Source organism: Mobula birostris, chromosome 5, assembly GCF_030028105.1.
Source record: "Mobula birostris isolate sMobBir1 chromosome 5, sMobBir1.hap1, whole genome shotgun sequence".
Taxonomy (NCBI): Eukaryota; Metazoa; Chordata; class Chondrichthyes; order Myliobatiformes; family Myliobatidae; genus Mobula; species Mobula birostris.
Window position 1 is genome coordinate 78,622,962 of NC_092374.1, and position 17,749 is coordinate 78,640,710.

General features: G+C 42.5%; 1 protein-coding gene across 1 annotated transcript in view; it reads right to left on the reverse strand.

Moving 5' to 3' along the window:
* tek (TEK tyrosine kinase, endothelial) overlaps positions 1–17,749 on the reverse strand; it is a 244,066-nt gene that overhangs the window by 133,744 nt on the left and 92,573 nt on the right. Inside the window, exons 8-9 of the mRNA XM_072258228.1 lie at positions 5,803–5,957; positions 1,976–2,129 (exon numbers count right to left, since the gene is read on the reverse strand). Of these exons, the coding sequence (XP_072114329.1) occupies positions 1,976–2,129; positions 5,803–5,957 (309 nt within the window). The remainder of the gene's footprint in view (positions 1–1,975; positions 2,130–5,802; positions 5,958–17,749) is intronic.

Genomic DNA, 17,749 nt, shown 5'->3' on the forward strand with positions numbered 1-17,749 from the left:
GACAAGGATAATATCAAAAAAAAGAGGATTTAATCATCACTAAGTTTGAAAAGAATGGGGATCTTAAAAAAAGACTATTTGGTGATTAGATAGAAGTCTATAAAATGTTTAGTAAAGCTGATATGAAGATGCTTCCAACCTTGACAGTTCTAAATATACATAGAACAGTATGGAACAGGAATAGATACTTCCACCCATAATGTACGGGCCAACAGTGACGCCAGAATAAACGAATCCCATCTGTGTGCAGGTGATCCATATCTCTCTGCATTGGGTCTGTTCCTGTGCCTGGCAAAAAGCTTCTTAAATGTCATTATCGTATCTGCTTTCATCATGCCTCCTGCCCACGTGTTACTGGTATGCACAATTCTCTGTGTAAAAAAAAAACTTGCCTGGCAAATCCCTTTTAAATACTGCTCTTCTCACTCTTAAACCTGTGCCCCTAGTATTTGATATTTCCACTCTTACTATCTATGCCTTTCAGAATTTTATAAACCTCTGTCCCCTCAGTCTCTGCTGCTCCAGAGACAGCCAATCCGAATATGTTTAATCATTCTTTATAGCTAATACTTTTCAATCTAGACGACATCCTGGTTAACCTCTTCTGTGCCTTCTCCATGTCCTCAACATCCTCCCTGAATTGTAGCAAATGCACACAATATTTTATATGTGGTCTTATTAATGTTTTATAGACCTGCAAAATGACTTCCAGACTATATATTCAATGCTCCAACTAATGAAGGCAAGCATGCCATAAGACTTCTACATCATCCTATCTACCTGTATTGCTACTTTCAGGGACCATGGACTTGGAGCCCAATATTCCTCTATATATATCAATGCTCCTAAGGATCTTGCCATTTACTGTACGCTTTCCTCATATTTCCCAAAGTGAAACTCCTCATACTTGTCTTAATTAAAGTCCTTCTCCATATCTCTGTCAATATCTCCACCTGATCCACATCCTGATGATCATTTAACATACTTCTCCACTATCGATAACTCCACCAGTTCCTTTGTTATCTACAAACTTAATAATAAGCCCAACAATATTTTCATCCAAGTCATTTATTTATATCACAGATGTCCCAGCACCGATTCTTGTGGAACACCACTAGTCGCAGACCACCAGCCCTTCCATTATTACTGCCCTCTCTCTTCTATGGACAAGCCTATTTTAAATCCAATCTATTAAACCACCATGTCTAATCTTAAGCCTACCTTGTCAAATGCCTTACTGAAGTCCATGTAGACAATATCCACTGCCTGGTCCTCATCTGTCATCATTGTCAGTACCTCAAAAGCTTAATAAGAAATAACTTGCCCATGTAAAGCCATGTTGACTATCCCTGATAAACCCATGCTTTTACAAATGCATAATCTCTGTCAAGACCCCGATAATCTCCTCTCATTCTTCTCTCAATAACTTGGGATAGATACCATCAGGCCATGGAGACTTACCCCTCTTAATGTTTAAGAGACCCTAATACTTCCTCCTTCTTGATATGAACATGCCCCAGAATACTAACATGAAGGGCCACCAGTTTAAGAATGTGACTAATAAATCGTGTGAGGAATTCTGGAGAAATGGGATGATGCAGAGTGGTGAGGGATGTACTGATAGGTGCAGAGCGAGTCAAGTGGGAAGAATTCATCTTATTTTTATTGAGAATTACAGCACAGTAACAAGCCTTTCTGACCCAAGAAGCCTCTAATTCCCCACAGGTGACTAATTAGCATACTAAGATTTAAATTTTTGGAATGTGGGAGGAAACCAGAGCACCCTGAGGAAACACATGCAGCCACAGGGAGAGCGTATAAACTCCCTACAGAGACAGGATCTCTGCAGCAGCCTTGCGCAAACTGCAACGCTATTGTGCCTCCCCTAGTCACGTGAGGGATAAACGGAGATCTAGATATGACAGCATGACTAGCCTGTTATAGCACTGTAAAGACTAATATAGTAATAACATACCTTTAACAGAGACATTGAACGGCCTCTTAGCAATGCCAGCAGGAGTTTTAACATGACAGATCCATTCTCCAGAATCCGATGGGGTAATTTTTGCCACTCTGAATGTACTTATAGTGTAATTAACTGGGTGTGTTATAGTCCTTGTGGATGTCAGCTAGAAAAAAAAATAAACAGAATGAGGAAATGATAGCAGATAAACACTTTTCTTGTATATTCACCAAACAAAAATTTCAGCTCAACATTAAACAACACAGCACACACAAAGTGCTGGAGGAACTCAGCAGGCCAGGTGGCATCTATGGAAAAGAGTACAGTCGACGTTTCGGGCTGAGACCCTCCAGCAGGACTGGAGAAAAAATGAGGAGTCAGGGTATAGAAGGTGGGGGGAGGAGAGGAAGAAGTGCAAGGTGATAGGTGAAACCGGGGAGCGGGGTGAGGTAGGGGTGAAGTGAAGAGCTGGGAAGTTGATTGGTGAAAGAGATACAGGGCTGGAGATGGGGGAATCTGATAGGAGAGGACAGAAGGCCATGGAAGAAAGGGAAGGGGGAGGAGCCCCAGAGGGAGGTAATGGGCAGTTAAGAAGAGAAGGTGAGAGAGGGAAATGGGAATGGGGGAATAGTGAAGGAGGGGGAGGGGAAATTACCGAAGTGTGTGAAATCAATGTTCATGCCATCAGGTTGGAGGCTACCCAGACAGAATATAAGGTGTTGCTTCTCCAACCTGAGTGTAGCCTCAATGCGACAGCAGAGAAGGCCATGGACTAACATGTCGGAATAGGAATGGGAAGTGGAATTAAAATGGGTGGCCGTTGGGTGATCCACTGGGAAAACCTGACGACAGAAAAGAGACTTCAATGTTGTATATTGTTTCCCTGGTGCCAGAGTCAGGGACATCTCAGATCAGAACCACAACATTCTAAAGGTGGAGTGTAAACAGCCAGAAGCCGTGGCACACATGCACCAACAACGTAGGTAGGAAAAGAGATGAGGTCCAGATGAGAGAATATAGGGAGTTACTCCCAAAAGAAGTAAATTCAACTATAATGCAACATAATCACCTCTATCTTGCACACTGCCCTGAAAACTGACATTTTTCCTTCATCCTCACTGGGTCTAAATCCCACCATTCCCAGCCTAAAACACAATTACAGTGTTCACAACTGGGAGACCACTTTGAGAAGGCTTCACAATGGAACAGGAATGCACCCAGCTAAGCTTCTTAGGGTTACGCAACAAAGCTGTCCTTGAAGATGATTTGCAAAAATGGCTTGTGTCCTAACTTGCACATATTCTTAACAAGATAAGAGACTGAATATCTGATGAAAATCAGGAGGTGAATTTATCTCTAGCTGACAAAATCTCAGTGTTCTGAGCATCAACATCTTAGAGGGTCTCTCCTGGGCCCAAAACATTGATGTGATCATTAAGAAAGCACCTCAGTGACTATATACTTCATGAGGTTGATGAGATAGGTATGTTACCAAAAACTCTTGCATATTCCTACAGATATACTATGGAGAGCACAAGATTGACTGCATCCCTGTCCGGTATTGGAGGTTCCAATGCACAGGATCAGGAAAAGGCTGCAGTCAATCGCAGGCACAATCCTACCCATCATCAAGGACATCTTCAAAAGGGGATGGATTATGAAGGTGACATCCATCATTAAAGACCCTCACCATTCAAGACAGACCCTTCTTATTACTACCAACAAGGAGGTGGTACAGGAGCCTGCAGATTCACACTCAACATTTTAGGAACAGCTTCTTCCCCTCTGCAATCAGATTTCTGAATGGTCCATGGACCTATGCACACATAAGACCATATGACACAGGGGCAGAGTTAGGTCACTCGGCTCATATTGAGTCTGCTTGACCATTCCATCATGGCTGATTTATTATCTCTCCCAACACCCTTTCTGCTACCTTCTCCCCATAACCTTAGGTGTCCTGACTAATCAAGAACCAGTCAAACTCTGCTTTAAGTATATCCAATGACTTGGCCTTCAGAGGTATCTGTGGCAATTAATTCCACAGTTTCACCACCATCCAGCTAAAGAAATCCTTCTTATCTCTGTTCTGAATAGATGCTCCTCTATTTTGATGCTGTGCCTTGGGTTTCTAGACTCATTTCTCCACATTCACTCTGTTGAGGCCTTTCAATATTCAATAGGTTTCAATGAGATCCCCCCTCTAAACTCCTGTGAGTACAGACCCAGAGGCATCAAATGCTCCTCATATTTTAACCCTTCCATTCCCAGAATCATTCTCCTGAACCTCCAATGCCAGCACATCTTTTCTTAGATAAGGGGCCCTAACCTGCTCACAATACTGCAAGTACAGTCTGACAATACCTTACAAAGCCTCAGCATCACACCCTTGCTCTTATATTCTAGTCCTCTCAAAATGAATACTAATATTGCATTTGCCTTCGTTATTCAACCTGCAAGTTAACCTTTAGGGAATCTTGTTCAGAAAATATTCTCTGCCTTTGTTCCTTCTACCAAAGTGCATGATCATGCACATCCCTACATTATATTCATTCTGCCACTTCTTTGCCCATTCTCCCAATCTGTCCAAGTCCTTCTGCAAACTTCCTTCTTCATCAACACTACCTGCACCTCCACCTATCTCTATATTGTCTGCAAACTATTCCGTCATCCAAATTATTGACATATAGCTTAAGAAGAAACAATATTGACCTCTGATGAACACCACTAGTCTCTGGTAACCAACAGTAGGCCCCTTTATCCCACTCTTTGCCTCCTGCCAGTCTGCCAATCTTCTATCCATGCTAGTAACTTCCCAGTAATAGTTTAGGCTCTTGTTAAGCGGCCTCATGTGTGGCACCTTGTAAAAAGCCTTCTGAATATGCAAGTAAATATCCACTGACTCTCCTTTGTCTATCCTGCCTGTTATTTCCTCAGGGAATTCCAACAGATTTCTCAGGCAAAATTTCCCCTTTCCAATATTTTTATTAATTTTACATATGAATACAGAGTACAAGAAAAATATATATATATATCAATACATTATACTAAATCGCATATAAAGACTCCTTACCCTATATTCATACAGATTAGTAACATTGAAATATAGTAAGTTTATTATATAAAAAAAAAGACCGAAGCTGATTAGTAAAGAAAAAAGGGAAACAAAATTATTAGTCATCATCTGTGCTTTAACAGCAAATCAAAGATTTTGAAAATAATTCAAGAAAGGTCCCCACAATGTTTGAAAGTCTTGGCTAGATTCAGAGATTGAACATCGACCCTTCTCTAAATTTAAACATGACATCACATCACGTAACCATTGAGCGTGAATAGGAGGGGTCATATCTTTCCATTTAAGCAAAAGCATCCTTCTGGTCGTAAGAGAAATAAAAGACAAAATGTGCCAAGTCAGGTGATTCCAAAATAACATCCTTTCCTCCAACAATACCAAATAAAGCGGTCAAAGGATTAGGCTTAAAGTTTACCTTGAAAAGTATCGAGAAATTTCCCCTGAAGGGAAACATGCTGACTTTGGCCTACTTTATCATGCGCTTCCAAGTAGCCTGAAACCTCATCCTTAATAAAAGACTCAACATCTTTCTGACCACTGAAGTCAGGCATCACTATCTCACCTTCAACACTTACCTGACTACTCCACTTTTATGCTATTAATGGGGTTTTTTTTGGGAAACATATTATTTTTACGAGTTGCACTGTACTGCTGCCACAAGAAAAGACAAATTTCACAACAGGTGATAATAAACCTGATTCTAATTCTGAAAAGAACCGTTGAATTTTTAAAGTTGGGAGAAGCTGTAGCCTCTTAAAATACTTACATTAACTTCCTTTCCATGGGGTGTGATAAGCTGTATGTTCCCATGCACTGGTAGAGGATGTCCAGTTGCAGTACAATTTATATGCAGAGTCACTCCTGTGTTAACTTCAATGTTAGCACTGGAATTTACCAACTGAGGACGCACAACACCAAACCCTGGGGGAAAGAATGCTAAATTTACAACCTGTTAATTGTTCAGACCATAGGGCCATAAGATATAGGAGCAGAATTAGACCATTTGGCTCATCAGATCTGATCCACCATTTCATCACAGCTGATCCATTTTTCCTCTCAGCCCCAATCTCCTGCCTTCTCCCCGTATCCCTTCATGCCCTGATCAATCATGAATCTATCAACCTCTGCTTTAAGTATACATAAAGACTTGGAGTCCACAGCTGCCTGTGGCAATGAATTCCACATAAAGACGAACCTACAACATATACTGGGGTTAGGAAGCAGGTGTCACAGAGAACATGGCTAGATTTTCCTCTGCAATAAGCACGTGGCCTTGTTCCTGTGCAAATCATCCCCTTGCGAATGAAATGCCTGTGCACTCACCACCATAGCTCACCATCCATTGATTTAATCAGCTCCTCTATCTGCTTGATTGCCAGACCTTCATTGTCACTGGTCTGGATCCTGGAATACTTTGCCAGAAGGACTCTAGTAGTTCAAGAAGGTAGGTTACCACCATCTTTCTCAGGGAGAAATAGGGATGGACAATAAATTCAGATAAGTGTAAAGTCTTGCACTTCAGAATGTCATTTCAAAGTAGGACTTTCACAGTGACTAGTAGAACCCTGCAGAGTGTCGCAGAAAAGGCATACCTTGTCAGTCCATTGCTTTCTGAAGTTGGAGCCATAATTAGACAGGGTGGAGAAGAAGGCTTTCGGCATGCTGGCCTTCATCGATCAGGAAAAATTGAGGACAAAGGCTGGAAAGTCAGGGTGCTGTTTTACAGAAGGTTGGTGAGGAGTATTGTGTTCAGTTTTGGTCGAGCCGAAGTCAAGCTAAGTTTATTGTCTTTTAACTATCTACATGTATACCATCAAATGAGACAGTGTTTCTCTGGACCAGGGTGTAAAGCACAGCAGTGCACATAACACACAATAATTTCGGAAAGTAAGGATAAAATCTACCGATGAATTGCACATTCATCTGAATGATGAACTATGGGGTCCAGAAAACATTTACAAGGATATTGCCGGGACTTGAGTGACTAAATTACAGTGAGAGATTGGATAGGCTCAGATTTTATTCTTTGGAGCATAGGAAACTGAGAAATGATTTTACAGAGGTGTATAAGGTCATCAAGAACATAGATAGGGCGAATACACTCAGTCTTCTTCCCTGGGTTGAGTAATCAGGAAATAAAGGGACTAGGTTTAAGGTGGGAGGGAAAGATTTAAGAGAAATTTCAGGGGCAACTTTGTGTAAAAAAAAATGTGGTATGAAAGTGGGACAGGCTTGGACAGAACCATTTGTTCATCATGCATTAGTTGGTGCAGGAGCCTGTTTCTTTATTCCTTATAAGTAGAAGAATGAGGGCCAACCTTTTAGAATTGTTTAAAGTAATGAGAGGCATAAGCATTTTGCAGATGATGCAAACATTGGTGACGTTGTGGATTGTGCAAAAGGTTGTTGAAGGTTATAGCAGCACATTGATAGGATGCAGATCTGGGCTGAAAATTGGCAGATGGGCTTCAACTCAAAAAGGTGTCAGAAATTCGAGAGTGTCAGAGGACAGAACAGGGTGTAGTTGTTATTACCAAGGAGAAGGTGCTTGGGAAGCTGAAATGACTGAAGGAATATAATCCCCTAGACCAGATTGACTACACTCCAGAGTTCTGAAAGAGGTAGCTGAAAAGATTGGAGTAGCTCAGCGTTTGACCTCGCCCAATCAATGAATGGGAGAATAAGAAGAAGAGGTAACTTCACACAGGTGTGGAATTGAAGATTAAAAATGAGTGCCTCACGGCTGTTTTTAGAGTTTGAACTGCGTCCAGTGAACACGATTTATTAGCAAGGGTGGATAAAAATAAGGCAGGGGCAAGCAGAGCAGTCACTGTTGGAGCGTCCGTCGTGTGAGTGGGACAGTGTTAGAGTGAGAAGGCTTTGGCTAATCAAGCATAGGCGAGATGAAGCTTGGGCGAGGTAAGTATCTGGCAAGTTTCTTCTTATTTATTCTTCATTTCTCATCAGTTAGTGAAGTGAAAATGGCTTCAGGGGCAGTGGTTTATTCTGTGTGTGAGATGTGGGAATTCGGGAGGACCACAGCTGCGCTGAGCTGCAGCTCCTCAGAGAACGTGTTAAGGAACTGGAGCTGCAGCCCGATGACCTTCAGTTCAAACAGGAGAATGAGGACGTGATAGACAGGAGCTACATGGAGGTAGTCACCCCTAGGTTACAGGAGGAAGATAACTGGGTGATTGTCAGGAGAAGAAAGGGAAATGGACAGCTGTGGAGTTTCCTCTCAATAGTAAGTATAACACTTTGGATTCTGTTGAGGGGGCAGACCTACTATGGAGAGCCACAGCAATGGGGTCTCTAGCACGGAGTCTAGTGCTGTGACTCAGAAGAGAATAGAGGTGAAGAGGACTGCTCTGGTGATAGGAGATGCCATAGTCAGAGGAACAGAGACGAGATTCTGTGGGTGCAATAGAGGCACCCAGATAATATGTTACCTCCCAGGTGCCAGGGTCAGGGATGTTTCAGATTGGATCTACAGCATTCTAAAGGGGATTAATGCGCAGCCAGAAGTCTTGGTACATATTGGCACCAATGACATATGAAGGAAAGTGAGGAGGTCCTGAAGAGCGATTTTAGGGAGCTGTGTATAAAGCTGAAAAGCAGGACCTCTGGGGTAATGACCTCTGGGTTGCTGCCTGTGCCATGCAGCAGTGAGGGTAAGATTAGGAGCATTTGGCAAATAAATGCGAGGCTGAGGAACTAGTGTAGGGTGCAGGAGTTCAGATTTCTGGATCATTGGGAGCTCATCTGGGGAAGATATGACCTGTTCAGAAGGGGTGGGTTACAACTGAACCCAAGGGGATCAATATCCTTGTAAGGTTTGCAAGAGCTGTTCAGGAGGGTTTAAACTAATTTGGCAAGGGAATGGGAACCAAAGTGACAGGGCTGAAGATGGGATAATTGGTTTGCAGAGGCAATGTATAGTGAGACTGCTAGCAAGGAGAGTGTGATGATAGGGTGAAATTGCAGTCAATGTAAAAGGTGGACAAAATCGAAGAAAGTGTTATATTTGAATGTATGCAATATATGGAATAAGGTAGATGAACTTGTAACACAGTTAGAGATAGGCATGTATGACTTTGTGGGCATCACTGATTTATGGCTGAAAGATAGCATCAGAGGTTTTTGTAGACCTGGGGAACTTCTTTGAGTTCATCCGCAAAACAGTTTGAATTTCTGTTCTCGTGTCCGTTTCTCCCTGTACATGGTGGCTGGGGTTCTGTTGGAGTCCATGATCTACAGCTATGCTCAAACTACGCTCTTTACGGACGGTGAGTTCTCACTTTTTGGAACCCACCGAGCGGCCTGTGGTTCGGGATCTGCAGGAGTGGCTTGGAAGATGTATGCCTTCGGAGTGCAGCCCTGTGCTGACTAAAGCATTGCAGGAGATCAAAACATCCAGACAGCGGCCTCTGAACTTGAGTGATCCCTCGCAAGTCCTCTCTCTCTCTCTCGCTGTCTCAATTGTGAGGGAGTCTGCTGCTTCTCGAGTCAGGGAATGGAAGTAGAGGAGTGAGATATGCCAACTAATGGAATGGTGCCACAGCAACAACCTGGCACTCAATGTCAGTAAGATGAAAGAGCTGATTGTGGACTTCAGGAAGGGTAAGATGAAGGAACACATACCAATCCTCATAGAGGGATCAAAAGTGGAGAGAGTGAGCAGCTTCAAGTTCCTGATTGTCAAGATCTCTGAAGATCTAACCTGGTCCTAGCATATTGATGTAGTCATACAGAAGGCAAGACAGCAGCTATACTTTATTAGGAGTTTGAAGCAATTTGATATGTCAACAGATACACTTAAAAACTTCTATAGTTGCACCTTGGAGAGCATTCTGACAGGCTGCATCACTGCCTGGTATGGGCGGTGGGGGAGCTACTGCACAGGGCTGAAAGAAGCTGCAGAAGGTTGTAAATCTCGTCAGCTTCATCTTGGGTACTAGCCTACAAAGTATCCAGGACATCTTTAGGGAGCGGTGTCTCAGAATGGCAGTGTCCATTATTAAAGACCTTCAGCACCCAGAGCATGCCCTTTCGCACTGTTACCATCAGGTAGGAGATTCAGAAGCCTGAAGGCACACACTCAGCGATTCAGGAACAGCTTCTTCCCCTCTGCCATCCGATTCCTGAATGGACTCTGAAGCTTTGGACACTACCTCACTTTTTTAATATACAGTATTTCTGTTTTTGCACATTTTTTAATAATCTATTCAATATACGCAATTGATTTACTAGTTTATTTATTATGTTTTATTTCATTTTTTCTCTCTCTTTGCTGGATTATGTACTGCATTGAACTGCTGCTGCTAAGTTAACAAATTTCACATCACATGCCGGTGATAATAAACCTGATTCTGATTCTGAAATAAGCGACATTGCAGACTGTCACATCGGAACAGCGAGCTGTTGGACTCTCCTCTCACTGCTGCAGGAGTGATATCTCTCTCTTCCTCATTACTGAGAGAGAGGGCCTGTTGAGGTGTCGAGGTAATGGCCAACGGTCCTTGGCGCTTGCATGGTGGGTGGTGTTTTTTGCTGGAACACGTAGGAGGATGAGAAAAGGGAGGTTTGATACTTTACTGCTGCTTGTGCATTGGGGGGAGAAAGGCTTTGAGGTTCTAACGTTTTCTGTCATTCATTATTTGTATTATTAATATTATTGGCTAGCTTACCTTTGTATTCCATCTTTTCCTTCTTTATCAGTGCTAGTGATGCAAAATGACTTACCAGAAAGACTGGATCTGTCCTTGGCTACAATCCAGACTCTCTTGAATTAGTGGTAGAGAGGAAGTCACTCAACAAACTATTATCTTTTATGGACAATCAGGCACATCCTTTCCATGACCTGCTGAATAAGCAGCGGAGCATCCTTTCCAACAGGCTCATTCAGCTCCGCTGTCACAAGGATCGTTACAGAAAATATTTCCTCCCAAATACAATAAGCATACAAAACAGTTCATCTCTGTGAGACAGGCCAACACACATCATAGTACAATAGTCTCTGTTTCATTATTTCGTACATTATTATTGCACATAATTGCACATTGGTAAATTATTATTGCATATTTTATTTTTCTGTACTTAATATTATTCTGTAGTTAATATTATTATATTTATTATTATTATTTACTATTATTGCTAAGTGGGTTTTTAAACATTGCTGCTGTAACAAAATAATTTCACACTTCGGATTAATAAATTAATTATTATCACTATTATTACTTTATTATTATTATTATGACTTTTTAGTTTGTTTCTGTTGGTTTTTAAAAGCTTCCCAATCCCCTAACTTCCCACTAAGTTTTGCCCTATTTTATGCCCTCTTTTTGGTCTTTATGTTGGCTTTGACTTCCCTTGTCAGCCATGGTTGCATCATCCTGCCTTTAGCATATTTCTTCTTCGGAATGGATCTACCCTGTGTCTTCCAAATTGCTTTTAGAAACTCCAGTCATTGGTGCTCTACTAGTGTTCCCTTTCGATCAATTTGGCCAGTTCCTCTCTCATGCCTCTATAATTCCCTTTGCTCAACTGTAATACTGATACATCTAACTTTAGCTTCTACCTCCCGAATTGCAGGGTGAATTCTATCATATTATCATTACTGTCCACTAAGTGTTCCTTTACCTTAAGCTCTCTAATCAATCTCTCTCTCTCTCTCTCTCTCTCTCTTGATAGAGTCTGCTGACTCTTGAGTCGGGGGAACAAAATGATTAACACTGCAAACTGTCACATCGGAACAGCGAGCTGTTGGACTCTCCTCTCACTGATGCAGGAGCGATATCTCTCTCTTCCTCATTACTGAGAGGGCCTGTTGAAGTGTCAAGGTGATGGCCAGTGGTCTTTGGGAGCTTGAGTGGTGGGTAGTGCTTTCTGCTACGTGGGAGGACAGGGAGGGGGAGGTTTGATGCTTTACTGCTGCTTGTGCGTGGGAGGGGGTAGGGGGGCTTTGGGGTTCTAACATTTTTTGTCATGCATTATTTGTATTTTTTTCTTTCTGTGAAGAGTAAGGATTTCAGTTTGCATACTGAGTACATTCTCTGACATAGAATTAAACCTTTGAACTATTGAAAGAAGATTATAGCTGGGAGTTTAACATCCAAGGATACACATTATATTGAATAGACACGCAGGTAGGCAGAGGGCGTGGGGTAACCCTGTTTGTAAAAAGTGAAATCAAATCCTCAGAAAGGGATGACTCAGGATCAGAAGGTGTAGAATCGTGGATAGAGCTAAGAGACTGCTAAGGGTACAAGGATCTTGATGGGTATATACAGTTCTCCAAACAGTAGTCGGTATGTGGACTACAATTTACAACAGTATGTCAAAAGGACAATATTATGATACTCATAGGTGATTTCAATATAACCATATAACAATTACAGCATGGAAACAGGCCATCTGAGCCCTTCTAGTCCGTGCCGAACTCTTACTCTTACTCTCACCTAGTCCCACCGACCTGTACTCAGCCCATAACCCTCCATTCCCTTCCAGTCCATATACCTATCCAATTTAACTTTAAACGGCAACATCGAAACTGCCTTAACCACTTCTGCTGGAAGTTCATTCCATACAGCTACCACTCTCTGAGTAAAGAAGTTTCCCCTCATGTTACCCCTAAACTTTTGCCCTTTAACTCTCAACTCATGTCCTCTTGTTTGAATCTCCCCTACTCTCAGTGGAAAAAGCCTATCCACATCAACTCTATCAATCCCCCTCATAATTTTAAGCACCTCTATCAAGTCCTCCCTCAACCTTCTACTCTCCACAGAATAAAGACCTAACTTGTTCAACCTTTCTCTGTAACTTAGGAGATGAAACCCAGGCAACATTTTAGTAAATTTCCTCTGTATGCTCTCAATTTTATTGACATCTTTCCTATAATTCGGTGACCAGAACTGTACACAATACTCCAAATTTAGCCTCACCAATGCCTTATACAATTTCAACATTACATCCCAACTCCTATACTCAATGCTCTGATTAGTAAAGGCCAGCATACCAAAAGCTTTCTTCACCACCCTATCCACATGAGATTCCACCTTCAGGGAACTATGCACCATTATTCCTAGATCCCTCTATTCTACTGCATTCTTCAATGCCCTACCATTTACCATGTATGTCCTATTTTGATTAGTCCTACCAAAACATAGCACCTCACATTTTTCAGCATTGAACTCCATCTGCCATTTTTCAGCCCACTCTTCTAACTGGCCCAAATCTCTCTGCAAGCTTTGAAAACCTACTTCATTATCCACAATGCCACCTATCTTAGTATCATCTGCATACTTACTAATCTAATTTACCACCCCATCATCCAGATCATTAATATATATGACAAACAACATTGGACCCAGTACAGATCCCTGAGGCACACCGCTACACACTGTCCTCCAATCTGACACAAAGTTATCCACCACTACTCTCTGGCGTCTCCCATCCAGACACTGCTGAATCCATTTTACTACTTCGATATTAATGCCTAACGATTGAACCTTCCTAGCTAACCTTTCGTGTGGAACCTTGTCAAAGGCCTTACTGAAGTCCATATAGACAACATCCACCGCTTTACCCTTGTCAACTTTCCTAGTAACCTCATCAAAAAATTCAATAAGATTTGTCAAACATGACCTTCCACGCACAAATCCATGTTGACTGTTCCTAATCAGACCCTGTCTATCCAGATAATTATATATACCATCTCTAAGAATACTTTCCATCAATTTACCCACCACTGACGTCAAACTCACAGGCCAATAATTGCTAGATTTACCCTTAGAACCCTTTTTAAACAATGGAACCACATGAGCAATACGCCAATTCTCCAGCACCATCCCCATTCCTAATGACATTTGAAATATTTCTGTCAGAGCCCCTGCTATTTCCACACTAACTTCCCTCAAGGTCCTAGGGAATATCTTGTCCGGACCCAGAGACTTATCCACTTTTATATTCCTTAAAAGCGCCAGTATTTTCTCTTCTTTAATCGTCATACTTTCCATAACTACCCTTCTTATTTCCTTTTCCTTACACAATTCAATATTCTTCTCCTTAGTGAGTACCGAAGAAAAGAAATTGTTCAAAATCTCCCCCATCTCTTTTGGCTCCACACATAGCCGTCCACTCTGCTTCTCTAAGGGACCAATTTTATCCCTCACTATCCTTTTGCTATTAATATAACTGTAGAAACCCTTTGGATTTATTTTCACCTTACTCACTAAAGCAGCCTTGTATCTTCCTTTAGCTTTTCTAATTTCTTTCATAAGATTCTTTTTACATTCTTTATATTCCTCGAGCACCTCATTAACTCCAAGCTGCCTATATTTATTGTAGATCCCTCTCTTTTTCCGAACCAAGTTTCCTATATCCCTTGAAAACCATGGCTCTCTCAAACTTTTAACCTTTCCTTTCAACATAACAGGAACATAAAGATCCTGTACCCTCAAAATTTCACCTTTAAATGACCTCCATTTCTCTATTACATCCCTCCCATAAAACAAATAGTCCCAATCCACTCCTTCTAAATCCTTTCGCATCTCCTCAAAGTTAGCCTTTCTCCAATCAAAAATCTCATACCTAGGTCCAGTCCTATGCTTCTCCATAATTATATTGAAACTAATAGTATTGTTATCACTGGACCCGAAGTGCCCCCCAACACGTACCTCGGTCACCTGCCCTGTCTCATTCCCTAACAGGAGATCCAACACTACCCCTTCTCTAGTTGGTACCTCTATGTATTGCTGCAAAAAACTATCTTGCACACATTTGCAAACTCCAAACCATCCAGCCCTTTTACAGAATGGGCTTCCCAGTCTATGTGTGGAAAATTAAAATCTCCCACAATCACAACCTTGTGCTTACTACAAATATCTACTATCTCCTTACAAATTTGCTCCTCTAGTTCTTGGTCCCCATTAGGTGGTCTATAATACACACCTATAAGCGTCACTACACCTGTCCTATTCCTCAATTCCACCCAAATAGCCTCTCTGGATGTGTCCATTAATCTATTCTGCCAGAGCACTGTTGTTATATTTTCTCTGACAAGCAATGCAACACCTCCCCCTCTTGCCCCTCCTATTCTATCACTCCTGAAGCAACGAAATCCTGGAATATTTAGTTGCCAATCACACCCCTCCTGCAAACATGTTTCACTAATAGCTACAACATCATATTTCCAGGTATCAATCCATGCTCTAAGCTCATCCACCTTTCTTACAATGCTCCTAGCATTAAAGTAGATGCATTTAAGAAACTCTCCACCTCTTACTCTCTGTTTATCCTTAATGGAGCAAACAACTTTATTATCTTTTTCTTCCTTGTCCCCTACATCTTTGGTCTGAGTGCTCCTGATCTCTGTCCCCTGCCTATCCTCCCTCACACACTGTCTACTAGCTTTCTCTATTTGTGGACTAACCTCCTGTCTCCTAGTCTCTTTAATTTGATTCCCACCCCCCAACCATTCTAGTTTAAAGTCACCTCAGTAGCCCTCGCAAATCTCCCTGCCAGGATATCGGTCCCCCTAGGATTCAAGTGTAACCCGTCCTTTTTGTACAAGTCACACCTGCGCCAAAAGAGGTCCCAATGATCCAAAAACTTGAATCCCTGCCCCCTGCTCCAATCCCTCAGCCACGCATTTATCCTCCACCCCATTGCATTCCTACTCTCACTGTCACGTAGCACAGGCAGTAATCCCGAGATTACTACCTTTGCAGTCCTTTTTCTCAACTCCCTTCCTAACTCCCTACATTCTCCTTTCAGCACCTCTCCCATTTTCCTACCTATGTCATTGGTACGACCTCTGGCTTCTCTCCCTCCCACTTCAGGATATCTTGGACGCGATCAGAAATATCCCGGACCCCGGCACCAGGGAGGCAAACTATCATCCGGGTCTCTGGACTGCATCCACAGAATCGCCTACCTGACCCCCTGACTATAGAGTCCCCTATTACTACTGCCTTCCTCTTCCTTTCCCTACCCTTCTGAGCTACAGGGCCGGACTCTGTGCTGGAGGCACGGCCACTGTCGCTTCCCCCAGGTAAGCTGTCCCCCCTAACAGTACTCAAACAGGAGTACCTATTGTCAAGGGGCACAGCCACCGGGGTACTCTCTATTACCTGACTCTTCCCCTTCCCCCTCCTAACCATGACCCACTTGTCTGCCTCCCGTGGCCCCGGTGTGACCACCTGCCTGTAACTCCTCTCTATCAACTCCTCACTCTCCCTGACCAGACGAAGGTCATCGAGCTGCAGCTCCAGTTCCCTAACGTGGTCCCTTAGGAGCTGCATCTCGGTGCACCTGGCGCAGATGTGGACGTCCGGGAGGCCTGGAGACTCCAGGGCCTCCCACATCCGGCGTCGAGAACAACAAGCTGCCCTCACACTCATACTGCCCCTCTCCTCAAATAACAACAAAAAATGAATACCAAACCTTCCTTGCCTGTTTCCGCCTAAGCCTGTTGAGACAAAGCCCTTAAGCCTTCACTCTGCTCCCGGCTCACTCCGCGTCCCGCAGGTAGATTGGGAAAATCAGGCTGGTGCTTGATCTCAGGAGGGGAAGTATGTAGAATGCCTCTAAGATGGCTTTTTTGAGAAGCTTGTAGTTGAGTCCAATAGAGGATCAGATATTGTGGATTAGGTGTATTGCAATGAACAGGATTTGATCAGAGAGCTTAAGATAAAGGAACACTTAGTGGACAGTGATCATAATATGATAGAATTCACCCTGCAGTTTGGGAGGTAGAAGCTAAAGTTAGATGTATCAGTTTACAGTGGAGCAAAGGGAATTGTGGAGGCTTAAGAGTCAGGTCAGGTCACTCATCTGAGTGCTACTGGTACCATGTAACCCAGTACTACCTGTCGCATGGTCCGGTGGTCGGCGACTAAACCGGCTCCCCCACCAGGCTTGCCTTGTGAGGAGGGTGGCTAGACACCCTGCAGGACAAAAAATAAGACCAGTCAAAGGGTGGATAAACCCTCTCGTAGGGTCAACGGCCATTTAGCAAACACGTGCCGTGAAGCGAGGAAGGGGCATCCTTTGCATCGGCTTGGTCTGGCCATTCACTGCAACAGAACTCCCCCCAACCGTCTTGGACCCCACCATGCCGCTGGATCTGGGAAGGGATGTCGCGAAGGTGGGTCTGGACCTGTGCAACCCCCTACTCACCTAAATCCATTCATGCACACTCTGTTCCTTGGAAGGAACGATCATCATCCTATGGGATAGATAGATAGATAGATAGATAGATAGAGAGAGAGAGAGAGAGAGAGAGAGAGAGAAAGAAAGAAAGAAAATTGGCCAAAATTAATTGAAAGGGAACACTAGTAGAGCAGCAATGACTGGAGTTTCTAAGAGCAATTTGGAAGGCATAGGGTCAATCCATTCCAAAGAAAAAATATTTTAAAGGATGATGCAACCATGGCTGACAAGGAAAGTCAAAGCCAACATAAACACCAGAAAGAGGCCACAAAATAGGGCAAAACCTAGTGGGAAGTTAGGGGATTGGGAATCTTTTAAAAACCAACAGAAGACAACTAAAAAAGATAATAATAATAATACTGATAATAATAATTACTTTATTAATCTGGAGTGTGAAATTATTTTGTTACAGCAGCAATGTTTAAAAACACACTTAGCAATAATAGTAAATAATAATAAATACAATAATAATAACTAAAGATAAAGTACAGAACAATAACATA